General features: G+C 64.1%; 2 protein-coding genes across 2 annotated transcripts in view; one reads left to right on the top strand and one right to left on the bottom strand.

Moving 5' to 3' along the window:
- Positions 1–5659: 5659 nt before the first annotated feature.
- EMIHUDRAFT_112991 (hypothetical protein) lies at positions 5660–12418 on the bottom strand (the record flags this gene model as incomplete). The annotated part of the gene is made up of 3 exons (XM_005783643.1): positions 5660–6284; positions 9261–9375; positions 11755–12418. 3 exons carry the CDS (start codon positions 12416–12418, stop codon positions 5660–5662), a joined length of 1404 nt encoding a protein of 467 aa, XP_005783700.1.
- Positions 12419–13043: 625 nt separating this feature from the next.
- Positions 13044–15295, top strand: part of EMIHUDRAFT_468259 (hypothetical protein) — a gene marked incomplete at its 3' end in the record, with an annotated part of 5290 nt that continues 3038 nt past the window's right edge. The window contains exons 1-9 of the mRNA XM_005783642.1: positions 13044–13463; positions 13528–13621; positions 13695–13742; positions 13919–13947; positions 14014–14052; positions 14122–14213; positions 14363–14418; positions 14492–14550; positions 14646–14864. Coding sequence (XP_005783699.1) covers positions 13050–13463; positions 13528–13621; positions 13695–13742; positions 13919–13947; positions 14014–14052; positions 14122–14213; positions 14363–14418; positions 14492–14550; positions 14646–14864 — 1050 coding nt within the window. The 5' untranslated portion in view covers positions 13044–13049. The remainder of the gene's footprint in view (positions 13464–13527; positions 13622–13694; positions 13743–13918; positions 13948–14013; positions 14053–14121; positions 14214–14362; positions 14419–14491; positions 14551–14645; positions 14865–15295) is intronic.

Below are 15295 nucleotides of genomic sequence, written 5' to 3'. Positions count from 1 at the left end.
AACTTGGAGCGAGGGAGAGAGACGAGAGCTGTGCTAAAAGTGGTCACACACGCAAGACCAAAGAGAACGGGACGGGCGCCACACGAGTCACGACGCGCACCGCGGGCACGATGGCATCAACATGGGGGCTACACATCTCACATGCCCCTGGGCGGTGATTATTACTCCGAGAGTCCGACACTGTATATGGCGTACACGCGTACATGGGGGGGGGGGGGGGGGGCCCGGGATTGGGCTTGGGGAGGGTCCCGGGGGCATGAAAAAAAAAATGGGGAAAACAAAAAACCGGACGCTCGACAAGATCCTCCACGGACATGCAACAAGAGGGGGGCGTCACGGACACCCAAAGCCGTAGGGACAGCATCGATCTGAGCTTGAAATCGATCTTCTAAATAAACAGGGGAAAGGGGCGGAAGGGGGGCAAAAAAATGCCAATAATGAACAACTTCGGGGGCTGCGGGGCCAATAAAAAGATGGATAATGAATTAAAGCTTTCCTTGGCTCAATCAGTCGTAAAGCTCCAAATGAGGTCACGGTCATGGCCGCACCCTGTGCCACGAGTGCAGCTGCCTGCTATCTCATCCTGGGTGCAGAGGCGAGCGCCGGCATCGGCACAAATTGCCGTTGCCTCCAAGAACGTCTTGGAGTGGGCGCACTCGCCCATCTCTGGCCCCTGAGAATCACTCCACACCGAGCAACCCTGATTCCGGCGCCACGAATTGGAGAGCCGCGTCTCGGAGCAACAGCGAACCTCATGCAACTCTGTATGCGCTGCAAACTTCGCTGCCTCCGTGCACCGACCGGGCCTGCCGCATTCGATCCAATTCTGCGGTGGAGGCGGCGACGGCGACGGCGACGGCGGAGGCGGCGACGGGATTGGGGAAGCGAAGGGTGGCGCCAGGGGGGAGTGGTCGAGGAGATCAGAAATGAGAATGCACTCGACGCCATTGAAAACTTCGACGGCAAAGTCGCAGGCATCGCATGGCAAGAGCCCAGGCGGAGCGACCGGACCCGGCGACGGCGTAGGCGACGGCGGGGGCACTGGCAACGGCGACGGCACCGGCGAGGGCGACGGCACTGGCGACGGCGCTGGCGAGGGAGAGGGAGACGGCGCCGGCGAGGGCGACGCGCCCGAGGCGTAGGTGGCGGTCACTGTGGCGGCGCCTGTGAGGCCATTGTACCCGGCCAGGACGATGTAGTACTGCGTGTCCGCCTCGGGCACAAAGTCGTCGATGAAGGAGCTGTCGAGAGTGCCAGCAGCCAATCTGAGGCAGTTTGTGACGCGCATTGCGTCAGAAGCGTGCACGCAGCTGGAAGGACACCTTCCTACTGGCCGTACGATCAATCGTCACTGAATGCTTGATACTAAGGCCGCGAGCTATGCAGGTGATCAATTGTGCAGCATGGCACGGTCAGCAGCGCCGACAGGCTGTCGCAAGGCGTGATAGCATGGCCGCAAGTACGCCGAATTCCCATGAAACAAGTGAAAAATTGCGCAAAAAAAGACAAATCCCGAAAAAATCGGCGCCTGCGGCGGGCCATCCGACCCCATCTCCCCCCCGCATGAATACCCTCTAGGGCCCCCGCGCCCCCCCGGAGTTGAATTCTCCTCCCTCAGCGCTCAGGCTGTTCCATCTCCCCTCATCTCGTTCCCCCACCACTGAGCACTGTTATGTTGAACGTCTGTTGAACGGCGACGCGTTCTATTCCATTCTATTTTCTCTGCGCGGTAACCCACGCGGTAACCCACGCGCTAACCCGCGAGCTAACCCGGGCACGCTAACCCACACTTCGCCCAGATGATGGCAGGGTGCCCGCCCTCCACCCAGCTCCCCACACACTCTCTGGTGTCTGAGAGATGCTCGCACTCTGTGGCATTGGTAGGCTATGCCACTTTCCCGCGCCACCGCCCACCCCTCGTACGGCTGTGTGAGCAGCTCCCGGCGGGACCTCGAGGGACTGCACGCGCGCCCGCGCGGCGCGGGGCCCAGCCCACAGCCACGATCGTTCACAAGAGAACGCACCCCAGAGTACGAGAGCCCCTTCCCCATGGCTGCCACTGCGCCAGCTGTCCTTGCGCGCGGGCTAGGCCGCCTCCCGCGCCCTGGCCCTCGCAGCGGCACCTGACGCGCGCCTTGCCTTCGCTGCGGCGAGCGCCGCCTCTGCCACCGCTACTGCCGCCTCGGCCGCCGCTACTGCCGCCTCCTCCTCCGCTGCGGCAGCCTCCTCCTCCTCTGCCGCTGCCACGGCCGCAGCCTCCGCCTCAGCCTGCCGGCGCGCCTCCGCTGCCGCCTCCGCTGCCGCCTCCTCGCCCTCCTCCTCGCCCTCCTCCTCGCCCTCCTCCTCGCCCTCCTCCTCGGCCGCCTCCGCCGTCTCCTCGTCGCCCTCCTCCTCGCTCGCCTCGCCCGCCGCCTCTCCCAGCGCCTCCGCCAGCCCCTCGACCGACGTCTCCGGCGTGATGCCGAACCGGATCCTGTCCTCGTGGAGCTCCGCGAGAAGCCGGAGCAGCCCCTCCCTGTCCAACGGCGCGGGCTTGGCTGCGGCTGCCTCCGGGGCCTCTTTCTCCTGCGACGGCCCAGCGCTGCCACTCCCGCCGCCCTTCTTCTTCTTCTTCTTGCCCTTCTTGCCCTTGGCGCGCTTCTCCGCCTCGACCTCCGCCAGCAGCTCCTCGGCGTGCCGCGCCGCCTCCTTCTCCGCCGCCGCCCTCTCCGCCGCCCTCGCCGCCGCCCTAACACTCAACGGTTGTAAGAGCGCAATCGATCGGCAGTAGGGCTGGCAGGGCATATGCCGGGGAACGGGCGTGTGTGTGTGTGTGAGTCACTCACTCACATCACGCCGCCCGGGGAACGGGCCTTTCGAAAAAAGAATTCTCGGGTTTCTCGAAAAAAGAATTTAAAAAGGAACTCTCTTCTCACAGCTCGACACAGGTGCGAACTGGCGCGTGCTAGCACAATCACAGGCACACAAAAGAATTGTTCGAAAAAAATCTGTAGGCGCACTGGCACGCACTGGCACTAGGAATTCCTAAACACACACACACACACACACACACACACACACACACACACACACACATGCATGCATGCATGCATGCACAGACAAACAGCCCCTTCCCCTTCCCCCTCAAGAGGCGAGGACACACACAGGACGCACCTCTATCTAGCGAGGCCCATGTGGGAGACTCCTGCCGCCGCCCCTGCCACCCCTGTGTCAGTGTGCCTGTGGTTGCGAGAGACTGCCAGTGAGAAGCTGGAGCGTGGAGGCAGGTCGCTAGACTGAGATGAGACCGCCAGTGGAGTTGGGAGTCCACCGTGCACCGCGCTGCGAGCCTGTCGAGTCCCTTGTCAGGAGCAGGAGAGCCCCACGCCCCCACCTGTGCCCCTGATCGTCCTTCCAAAATCCTGCTCGTGCAGGTGTGGACCCTGTCCTCCTCCCCCATCCCTCGTTAGGGTGCCCACAGGGCCCAAAAAAAGAAAGGAAAAAAGAAATGGGCCAACCCCGATCGCAGCACTTCGTGTTGGCCAGTCGAGAAATTGAGAGTGTGACTAGGAGGGTGGGACGCTGGGGATTCTCAAAGGTATACCCTTGGAATGGCCGGATCCAGCCTTAAAAGTACGAGATCGCGCGCGCTTCGCGCGCTGCACCGCCTATTCTCCGCGGCTGTGTGACGACGCGTGCCGTGTGCCAGCAGAGTTGGGCGCGCGCGGCGCGACGGCGCCCGCGAGGGAAGGCGCGGGTGCAGCGGCCGCCGGCGGCCGTACCGCCCGCCAGCCGGCGCAGCAGCGGCCAGCGCAGCGGCCGCCGGCGCAGCAGCCAGATCAGCCGGTACGCGCCTTGCGAGGCGAGTACTGCCGCCCGGCAGCCTTGAGGCGGCCGGGCGGCAGTACTCGTTCGAACTTTGCGAGCCGTGCGCGCGCCGAGGCGCGCTCGGCGCGCGCCCGCCCGGCTGCCAGTAGGAGGCGGCGCAATATGGCCTATAGTACAGCCCTTGAGGAGGAGGAAGAGACTGGCTGGCAGTGCTGTATGCCGCCGAGGGGCAGTTTTGGGGTGCTGTCCCCATCCCAGGGGGCTGCAGAAGGCGTCCGCAGCCGGGACAACCCGCCCCCCCAGCCGAGGCCGGTCGAAGCCCACTTGGAGGCAGCCATGAGGAGTCCTCTTGGTGCTCCTGGCGCCCGTTGGAATGGCGAGCGCGCGCCGATGGGGGGGGGGGGGGGTCTTGCTTGCTCCACACCGAGCGCCATCGGTCCGGACCGGTGCCTCCACCGAGGGGTGGCCTGCACAAGGTCTGAGCCGCGGGCGCTCGGCGCCAAGTGCAGTGTCACGCTCGCACGCGAAGGGGACACAATGGGGAACCCTCGTTTCCTAGTCACTCGGTCCCCCAACGGAAGGGGCCTCTCTCCTATTGAAACATTCCAACATCAGATCTTTTGAGGAGGAAAGCTATTTTTTTGGGTCCTGTGGGCACGACCCTGCGAGACCCTGACGCTGCTGCTAGCTATCAGACATGCACTGCTGACTGCTGCCACAATGTGCGACCTGTGCTGGCCCACTTGGCGGCCTTCCCAGTCAGTGGTGAGGCGCAGTCCAGAGCTGTCGATGGCGCGATGCCGCACTGGTCCCAGGAATGCAGTTTTGCGACGGTGTATCATACACTTTATGCCACCGTTGCATATCCCACCGTCGCAGTCCCACATTGGTAACACGAGACCACCACGTTTGCCGGCCCAAGAGAGAGGCACTGGTGCTGTCCTGAGAAGGTGCGTGGTCCCTCTTGACTGCCCATGCGCGCGAGGCTGTGTAGGCATAGCCTCGAGAGTGCCAGCAGCCAATCTGAGGCAGTTTGTGACGCGCATTGCGTCAGAAGCGTGACACGTTGGAAGGACACCTTCCTACTGGCCGTACGATCAGGTCGTCACTGAATGCTGGATACTGAGGCCGCGAGCTATGCAGGTGGTCAATTGTGCAGCAGGGCACGGTCAGCAGCGCCGACAGGCTGTCGCAAGGCGTGATAGCATGGCCGCAAGTACGCCGAATTCCCATATAAACAAGTGAAAAATTGCGCAAAAAAGAAAACAATGCCGACAAAATCGGCGCCTGCGGCGGGCCATCCGACCCCATCTCCCCCCCCCCGCATGGATACCCTCTAGGCCCCCGCGCCCGGCCCCCCCAGAGTTGTATTCTCCTCCCTCAGGCTGTTTTCCATCTCCCCCCTCATGCCTCATCTCGTTCCCACCAGCACCACTGTTATGTTGAACGTCTGTTGAACGGCGACGCGTTCTATTCCATTCTATTTTCTCTGCGCGGTAACCCACGCGGTAACCCACGCGCTAACCCGCGAGCTAACCCGGGCACGCTAACCCACACTTCGCCCAGATGATGGCAGGGTGCCCGCCCTCCACCCAGCTCCCCACACACTCTCTGGTGTCTGAGAGATGCTCGCACTCTGTGGCATTGGTAGGCTATGCCACTTTCCCGCGCCACCGCCCACCCCTCGTACGGCTGTGTGAGCAGCTCCCGGCGGGACCTCGAGGGACTGCACGCGCGCCCGCGCGGCGCGGGGCCCAGCCCACAGCCACGATCGTTCACAAGAGAACGCACCCCAGAGTACGAGAGACCCTTCCCCATGGCTGCCACTGCGCTAGCTGTCCTTGCGCGCGGCCTAGGCCGCCTCCCGCGCCCTGGCCCTCGCAGCGGCACCTGACGCGCGCCTTGCCTTCGCTGCGGCGAGCGCCGCCTCTGCCGCCGCTACTGCCGCCTCGGCCGCCGCTACTGCCGCCTCCTCCTCCGCTGCGGCAGCCTCCTCCTCCTCTGCCGCTGCTACGGCCGCAGCCTCCGCCTCAGCCTGCCGGCGCGCCTCCGCTGCCGCCTCCGCTTCCGCCTCCTCGCCCTCCTCCTCGCCCTCCTCCTCGCCCTCCTCCTCGCCCTCCTCCTCGGCCGCCTCCGCCGTCTCCTCGTCGCCCTCCTCCTCGCTCGCCTCGCCCGCCGCCTCTCCCAGCGCCTCCGCCAACCCCTCGACCGACGTCTCCGCCGTGATGCCGAACCGGATCCTGTCCTCGTGGAGCTCCGCGAGAAGCCGGAGCAGCCCCTCCCTGTCCAACGGCGCGGGCTTGGCTGTCGCCGCCGCCTCCGCCGGCGCCTCTTTCTCCTGCGACGGCCCAGCGCTGCCACTCCCGCCGCCCTTCTTCTTCTTCTTCTTGCCCTTCTTGCCCTTGGCGCGCTTCTCCGCCTCGACCTCCGCCAGCAGCTCCTCGGCGTGCCGCGCCGCCTCCTTCTCCGCCGCCGCCCTCTCCGCCGCCCTCGCCGCCGCCCCCGCAGCCCTCGCCGCCTCCTTCGCTGCCGCCTCGGCCGCCGCCTCGGCCGCCGCATGCTCCTCGAGGGCGCGCACGCACTCGGCGTGGCCCCTCTCCTTGGCGTACTGCAGCGCGGTCTTGCCCTTCTTAGTGCACAGCGTCATGTCTGCGCCCGCCCGCAGCAAGCGGAGCACGACGGCGGGGCGGTCGCCGAGGGCGGCGGCCATCAGAGCGGTGTCGAAGTCGTTGTCCTGCATGTCGATCTCCGCGCCGGATCAGCGTGTCTACAACCCGCTCGTGGCCTCTGTAGGCGGCCTCCATCAGCGCAGTGCTGCCAATCTTGTTTGGCTGGTCGATCTCCGCGCCACGCCGCAATGCCAGCTCGACCAGGTTCTCGTGGCCGTTCGCGGCGGCGAGGCTCAGCGCGGTGCCACCGCTGTTGTTCTGCAACGAGACATCCGCGCCGCGCCGGAGAAGCGCCTCGGCCAGCTCCGCGTGGCTATAGCCCATCGCAAGCATCAGCAGCGTCATGCCGCTCAGACGGGAGCCGCTATCAAAGATGCACTCGAACGTCGCGTCGACCCGCCCGCCGCCGTCGAACCACGCCAGCACCGCCGCATCTTCGCCTCGCTTTGCCGCTAGCACGACCTCCTCTGGCACCGCCTCGCTGCTCGGCTCGGCCTCCGCGCCGCCCTCGCCGATCAAAGCAGAGGCCGCGGCACTGGCGCCCGACGCCGCCTCGCTTGCGGGTGCGCCGCCCACCTCGCCGATCTCCTCGGAAAGAGGCCCGCTGCTGCCGCCCTCGCCGCCCGAAATGCCTGCCCCTGCGCCGCCCGCCTCGACCGCCGCCGCCTCGCGCCGGCCCGCCGCCTCGCGCCGGCTCGCCATCACCTCCCCGAGATACGTCCTGACGGCTGCGACGCACTCGGTGTGGCCGTTCTCCTTGGCGATCTGCGGCGCCGTCATGCCCGCCGCAGTGCGCAACGTCATGTCTGCGCCCGCCCGCAGCAAGCGGAGCACCACGGCGGGATGGTTGTGGAATGCGGCCCCTATCAGCGCGGTGCCGCCGCCGCGGCGCTGCTGATTGATCTCCGCCCCGTGCTGAATCAGCACGTCGACCACCCGCTCGTGGCCCTCGAGCGCGGCGGACATCAGCGCGGCGCAGCCGACGCTGCTCTGCAGGTTGATCTCCACGCCGTGCCGCAGCAGCACCTCGACCACCTGCTCGTAGCCCCAGCGGGCGGCGGCCATCAGCGCCGTATAGCCTTCGCTGTCTCGCGCGTTCACCTCCGCGCCCCGCTTCAGCAGCAGTTCGACCACCTGCTCGTGGCCGTAGGCGGCGGCGGCCATCAGCGCCGTACAACCTTCGCTGTCTCGCGCGTCCGCCTCCGCGCCGCGCTTCAGCAGAACCTCGACCAGCTGCTTGTGACCGTGTTCGGCGGCGATCAGCAGGAGCGTACAGCCACTCACGCCGCGACGCACGCACGTCGCGTCAACCCGCCCATCCCCGCTGAAGAGCCACGTCTGCACCACGTCGACCTTGCCGTTCTCCGCCGCCGCCTCGATCCTTTTCGGCAGCGAGAGCGGCGCAGCAGTAGCCGCCGTTGATGCAACCCCGCGGGACCCGACTGAGCTAGCTTTCGTCCGGTGGGGCATGAGTCAGGTTAGTTAGGGAGAGTTTCGAGGGTTTCGAAAAAAGAATTTTCAAAGCAAAAAAATAAATATTCGCACTAAACACACACACACGCACATGCATGCATGCACAGACAAACAGCACCTTCCCCTTCCCCCTCAAAACCTTCAAGGGCGAGGACACACACAGGACGCACCTCTCTCTACTCGAGTAGCGAGGCCCGCATGTATGTGGGAGACTCCTGCCGCCGCCCCTGCCACCCCTGTGTCAGTGTGCCTGTGGTTGCGAGAGACTGCCAGTGAGAAGCTGGAGGCAGGTCGCTAGCTAGACTATTTCGGACGGACGGAAAAACACCCCCCTTTTATGCCGCGACTATTGCTCGCTCTCTGTGCAGTCGCAACGCCAGAGGCCGTGCTTGGAGAATGGGTCGCAATGCTGCTGCGCCAGTGGATTGCCGCTTCGCAAGCTCCATCGGTGAGCTGCGGTGGCGCGCCGGCCGCTTCATGCATAGCTCTCCGGCGAGCGACCGCAAACGCGTTTTCCGTCCGCCCGTTTCATCGAGTGGTAAAATGCAATCGAAGTTGCCCGAATGGTAAAGTGCAACTTTGGCATTTGGTACAAGTTGCCCGAGTGGTCAGTGGGGAAAAAACCAAAGCGGAAAGGTGGCCCCAAGAGCTAAAGGTCAACATCCCCTCCGGCTACGACAATGCGAACCTGATCTGTCCTCACGGGGTTGACCCGTCTCCTCTAGATCAAAAAGGACTTCATGAACGGCCGAGCAATATTTCTTCACTACTATTATTAATTGATGCTTTTTGCACGGCTGAGCCCCCCCCCCCCCCCCTTCCCCTGCGCTCATTCCCTGCCCTCTCCCACCACACACTCCGTCAGAGCCCCGCTCCCCTCTTGAACAGGAATTTTGACAATTAACCAGATGGATCAATGACAATCGATGGGCTTGCCCATCCCGGAGTGGTTCGATCCCACATCAATCCGAGACGGTGATGGGAGGGTCGTGTGGTGGTCTCAGGCCCAGTGACAGGTAGTGCATCTGACTATCCCGGATCCTGCTGAACAAGCTCCTCTTGTAGCTCGATCGGTCACACCGCCATCGCCGTCGGGGAGAGGGGGGACGACACTGCTTTGGCAGCGTGCACCTCGATCCTGTACCGTGTTTGTTATGACCCCCCCCAATGAACACACCAGTGAGGGAGGGCGAGACGATCGAGGGGTCCCGTACCATGCATGCGGAATCGACCCTATCCAGTGCTCAAGTGCTCAAGCTAGACTACTGAGATGAGAGAGACCGCCAGTGGAGTTGGGAGTCCACCGTGCACCGCGCTGCGAGCCTGTCGTGTCCCTTGCTGAGGGAGGGTGTAGAGGATGTAGAGTGTAGAGCGCTGTAGAGCTGTAGAGATGTAGAGCGCTCTGGAGCGCTGTAGAGCAATGTCTCTGGGGGGAGGCGGGGGCCCTAGAGGGTATCCATGCGGGGCGGAGATGGGGTCCCACGGCCCGCCGCAGGCGCCGATTTTTCGGGACGTTTTTCTTTTTTGCGCATTTTTTACTTGTTTTCAAGGAATTCGCCGGTCTTGCGGCCATGCTATCACGCCTTGCGACAGCCTGTCGGCGCTGCTGACCGTGCCCTGCTGCACAATTGACCACCTGCATAGCTCGCGGCCTTAGTATCCACCATTCAGTGACGACCTGATCGTACGGCCAGTAGGAAGGTGTCCTTCCAGCTGCGTGCACGCTTCTGACGCAATGCGCGTCACAAACTGCCTCAGATTGGCTGCTGGCACTCTCGAGGCTATGCCTACACAGCCTCGCGCGCATGGGCAGTCAGGAGGGACCATGCACCTTCTCCGGACAGCGCCGGTGCCTCTCTCTTGGACCGGCAAACTTGGTGGTCTCGTGTCACCAATGTGGGACCAGTGCGGCGGATCGCGCCATCGACAGCTCTGAACTGCGCCTCACCACTGACCGGGAAGGCCGCCAAGTGGGCCAGCACCGGTCACACATTGTGGCAGCAGTCAGCAGTTATCTGATAGCTAGAGCAGCAGCGTCAGGGTCGCAGGGTCGGATCATGTCAAGCCTCTCGCCCGGCCGGCCGCGTGCAGACGTCGGCCTGTCTGCTGTCTGGAGTGATCTGTCGGCGGTCAGTACGACCGATCAGGTCGGAGTTTTCTGATGGCTAGAGGATCTATCTGTATGTACTCCTCGAGATCTCTCCAAATCTGCCCTCTTCTCAACCGTACTCATTCGCATCGGGAAGTCGGTGCTAGCGGAGACTAGCGGAGCCGGAGCCCCGTTTCCGCACTGCGGCGCGGCGCACGGTGCCTCCGGGGGCCCCCGCCTCCCCCCAGAGAGCAATGTAGAGCTGTAGAGCTCTACATCCACCGCGTGACGAACTGCGTGCGTTGTAGAGCGATGTAGAGGCGCTCTATAACGTGAAATCTCTACAACAAACTCTACATAACCGGCGAAGGAGGCACGGTCGCTCTCCGACACGAGGCGCGTTGCACTTGCCAGTGCTGCCCTGGCCTTCTGTCTGCCCGCCCAATGGGTGGCAGATGCCTCTGCTGCTGTGGCATGCCTCGCGGCTGCGACTGGCCGGCGCCTCGGCGCGTCAGCTCGGCTCGGCGTAGCGATAGTGGCCAGCGCAACTCGCCTGGACTCAACGCTCAGCCAGGAGCTCCCGCAAGCGCTGGCGCGAGTCATGGCGCGTGCAACGCGCAGTAATGCTCGCCTCGCCTCGCGCAAATGCGACCGTCCTCGCAGCCGACAGTCCACCGCCTGCTAAAGAAGCACAGCGACGAATGCGGCACCGGCGACGGGCTGGTCATGACGCAGTTATAGGGTGTTATGTGCCGTCAGAGTGACTCTCTGTGTGTCAGGGATAGTCAGGGCCGTCCATCAGAGCTCCAGTAAGCTCGGAGAGACCCCATTAGCGCGGCTCGACCTCTTTGAGTCACTGCCTTCCCGGCGGTTTGGCTGTAGAGCCTCCACAACAAACTCTACAGCAAAATCGCGCTCTACATCGCTCTACAACGCACGCAGTTCGTCACGCAGCCGATGTAGAGCTCTACAGCTCTACAGCGCTCCAGAGCGCTCTACATCTCTACAGCTCTACAGCGCTCTACACTCTAGTCTCTACATCCTCTACACCCTCCCTCAGGGGTGGACGCGTCACGCGAGACAGAAGAGGCGTATCGAAAAGAATAAATACGGGTAGCCGAGCCGTCACTTTCCTGCCTCGCAAGGCCGCAACTTGGCACGGGGCTGTCCCGGAAAGTGAAAAACGCCGGCACGGCGTGGCGCACCACGAAAGAATTTAAACGAAAGAAACCTCCCACAAGCCACATGCGTGATTGTAATTGTATTCTCCTCCCTCACAGGCTGTTCCATCTCCCCTCATCTCTTTCCCACCACTGTTATGTTGAACGTCTGTTGAACGACGCGTTCTATTCCATTCTAACGTATTTTCTCTATGCGCTAACCCACACGCTAATCCACACGCTAACCCACGCGCTAAAACCTGGGGGCTAACAAACCCACTGTCTGAGAGATGCTCGCACTCTGTGGCATAGGTATGCTATGCCACTTTCCCGCGCCACCGCCCACGCTTCGTACGGCTGTGTGAGCAGCTCCCGGCGGGACCTCGAGGGACTGCACGCGCGCCCGCGCGGCGCGGGGCCCCAGCCCACAGCCATGATCGTTCACAAGAGAACGCACCCTAGAGTACGAGAGACCCTTCCCCATGGCTGCCACTGCGCCAGCTGTCCTTGCGCGCGGGCTAGGCCGCCTCCCGCGCCCTGGCCCTCGCAGCGGCACCTGACGCGCGCCTTGCCTTCGCTGCGGCGAGCGCCGCCTCTGCCGCCGCTACTGCCGCCTCGGCCGCCGCTACTGCCGCCTCCTCCTCCGCTGCGGCAGCCTCCTCCTCCTCTGCCGCTGCCACGGCCGCAGCCTCCGCCTCAGCCTGCCGGCGCGCCTCCGCTGCCGCCTCCGCTGCCGCCTCCTCGCCCTCCTCCTCGCCCTCCTCCTCCTCGCCCTCCACCTCGCCCTCCTCCTCGGCCGCCTCCGCCGTCTCCTCGTCGCCCTCCTCCTCGCTCGCCTCGCCCGCCGCCTCTCCCAGCGCCTCCGCCAGCCCCTCGACCGACGTCTCCGGCGTGATGCCGAACCGGATCCTGTCCTCGTGGAGCTCCGCGAGAAGCCGGAGCAGCCCCTCCCTGTCCAACGGCGCGGGCTTGGCTGCGGCTGCCTCCGGGGCCTCTTTCTCCTGCGACGGCCCAGCGCTGCCACTCCCGCCGCCCTTCTTCTTCTTCTTCTTGCCCTTCTTGCCCTTGGCGCGCTTCTCCGCCTCGACCTCCGCCAGCAGCTCCTCGGCGTGCCGCGCCGCCTCCTTCTCCGCCGCCGCCCTCTCCGCCGCCCTCGCCGCCGCCCTAACACTCAACGGTTGTAAGAGCGCAATCGATCGGCAGTAGGGCTGGCAGGGCATATGCCGGGGAACGGGCGTGTGTGTGTGTGTGTGTCACTCACTCGCCGGGGAACGGGCTTTCGAAAAAAGAATTCTGAGCACGTAAAGCAACTCTCTTCTCAGCTGACACAGGTGCGAACTGGCGCGTGCTAGCACAATCACAGGCACACAAAAGAATTGTTCGAAAAAAATCTGTAGGCGCACTGGCACGCACTGCCACTGGCACTAAACACACACACACACACACAGTGTGTGAGTGAGTGAGTATTCTTGATACGAAACCACGACGACACACACCAGTCGACTCGCATCGGTTGCCTCCATCAACGGCGGAGCTATTCTCGCGTCCACACCACACCTGGCTCCAACAAACATGGACACGCCCATAGCTGGGGACACTACTAGGTCACGCATGGCATCAGAAGTTTTATCTCTACACTGCCTCGGCAGCGTGCACCTCGATCCTGTACCGTGTTTGTTATGACCCCCCCCAATGAACACACCAGTGAGGGAGGGCGAGACGATCGAGGGGTCCCGTACCATGCGGAACCGACCCTATCCAGTGCTCAAGTGCTCAAGACACAAGGGGTGAGGGGGAGGGGGGGTGCAGCCAGTCTCGCTTATCTCGCCTCGTACCTGGTAGGGTCGGCCAATGTGCAAGCGCAACAGCCCACCCATCCCGGCCCCCGACCCGCCGCCCACGAAGCAGCGCGCGACGGACAGCCCCTGTGAAGCCGAGGCGGCCGGAGCCGACAAATCAGCTGCGCGGGAGGTCCAGCTCGAGCGCCAGCTCCTGCAGGCGGGCGGCAAGGGCGGCTCAGCGGCCGTGTACGGTAACGTGCCGGTTGTTGACCTGTCCTTGCCCGACGACGAGGTCCGCGCGGCCATGATTGCCGCGGCCAGCGAGGTCGGCTTCTTCTCAGTGACCAACCACGGCATTCCGGAGGCGGCGATCGACGAGGCGTTTGGCGCGTCGGCCACCTTCTTCGGGCAGGAGCGGGCGGCCAAGGCGGAGCAGGCGCCCTTCGCCGCGCACCTCAACTGCGGCTACGAGTACATGTCGCAGGTGCGCTGCCCCTCGGCTGGCTTCGCGGAGCCTTCTCGGAGCCTTCTCGGAACCTTCCCCGCAGGTACGGCCTTCGACCGGCACGCCGGACCAAAAAGAGAGCCTCCAGGTCACCGCGCGCCGCGGGTCGATGGACGGCCGGTGGCCGTCCACAGACGGCCGCAGCCCGCCTCGCGCTACATCCGGAATCTCGCGCAATCTCGCGCAATCTCGGGCAATCCCGCGCGTTAGGCTTCGAGCCCGCCGCTCGCACACTCATCAGCGCGGCGCACTCCCTCGGCAACCGGCTGAGCCGAGATGGCCCGAGATGGCCCGAGATGGTCCTAGATGGCCCGATATGGCCCGAGATGGCCCGAGATGGCCCGAGATGGCCCGAGATTCGCCGCGGTGAGACCGAACCGGCAATCAGCGGACCTCCTTGCCCTGAGTCCTGTGCGTTCCTGAGTGCGCCGCAGGCAACAGACTGCTCTCGCTGCTCGAGCCGGCCGCCTGCCCGCACTTGCCCGAGGAGTGGAGCCTTCGCGGAACGTCCTCAACAGCCTCGCCGTAGGTGGCCTGCCCGCACCTGCCCGCCGGCACGCTCGCGGGGGCGCGCTCTGGTCGGAGGAGCTGGCGCGCACTACGACGGACTTCTGAGGCATGAGTCCCTTTGAGTTAGGCGCACACGCTCTGGGCGGAGGATGGGCAGTGCACGCTGCGGCTGCTGCACTACCCGCCGGTGGACGTGTCGAGTGTGCCAGAGGACTACTGGCGCGCCGGCCCGCACACAGACCGGGACCGATGTATATCTTTTTTTATGCACTTGTGCCTTGTGTTTCTTTTTTCATAGGCGCGCCGGCCCGCACACGGACTGGTGCCGCTGTATTTCTTTTTTATCGACCTGTCTTTCTTTTTTATAGGCGCGCCGGCCCGCACACGGACTGGTGCAACCTTACCCTCCTCTTCCAGCGCCCCGGCAACGCCGGCCTCGAGAGATCACTAGCTCCACGATTGACGAGATGATCAGTCGGTGTCCTCTTGTGGCATAGGCAATGCTGGCCTCGAGTGCGCCGCCAACCCGCGCGCGGGCGGCGCGGGCTGGCTCAAGGTGGGCCGGCGTGAGTACGAGAATGGAGATACCAGTCACTGTTCTACAGTATTGAGAACGGCGTCTCTTCGCCCCTCTGCCGCCGCTGTGAACAGGTGGACCCGGTCGAGGGTGGCATCGCCGTCAACATCGGCGACATGCTCTCGCGCTGGTCCAACGATAGCCTCCTCTCCAATCTTCACCGCGTCCGCATGCCCACGCCGGAAGAGGCGCGGCCGCCGCGGCCGCGCTACTCGATGGCGTTCTTCATGCAGGCCGGCTCCTCATCATTCCGTAGTGCCTCCTGCGTCTTGACCAACCCATCCCCGTCCTTTGTCAACCCTCTTCGTGCAGGCCGACAAGCACGTGCTCATCGAGTCGCGCCACGGCGCGATCACCGCCGGAGATTACATCCTGGGCCGCATCCGATCCAACTTCGACAAGAAGGGGTGAGAAGAAGGGGCGAGCGGCAGAGGTCGCCCGCCAGCCCCCAGTCGGCAGTCCGCCCTGTGCGTGCGTCGTTGCAAAGGTTAGATGTCTTATGTGTATGTGTGGTGTGGGTTTTGGCGTGGGTCTGGGTGCCGCGCGCTCTCCCCAGCCCACCTGGCTGTGTGACCTGTGGCCGACTACATGGTGAGCCATACGGACCTTGGGCTAGTTCCATTTCACTGTGGCACAGCTCGCGTTACAAAACCTTGATTTGACCATTTGCGCCATTTGGTACATCTCGCGGTGCCTTCCAGAGGCAGCTGCGACCCCGCCGAGT

Source organism: Emiliania huxleyi, assembly GCF_000372725.1.
Source record: "Emiliania huxleyi CCMP1516 chromosome Unknown EMIHUscaffold_179, whole genome shotgun sequence".
Classification (NCBI taxonomy): domain Eukaryota; phylum Haptophyta; order Isochrysidales; family Noelaerhabdaceae; genus Emiliania; species Emiliania huxleyi.
Note: the sequence above shows the minus strand (reverse complement) of the source record. Positions and strands in the feature narration are given on the sequence as shown.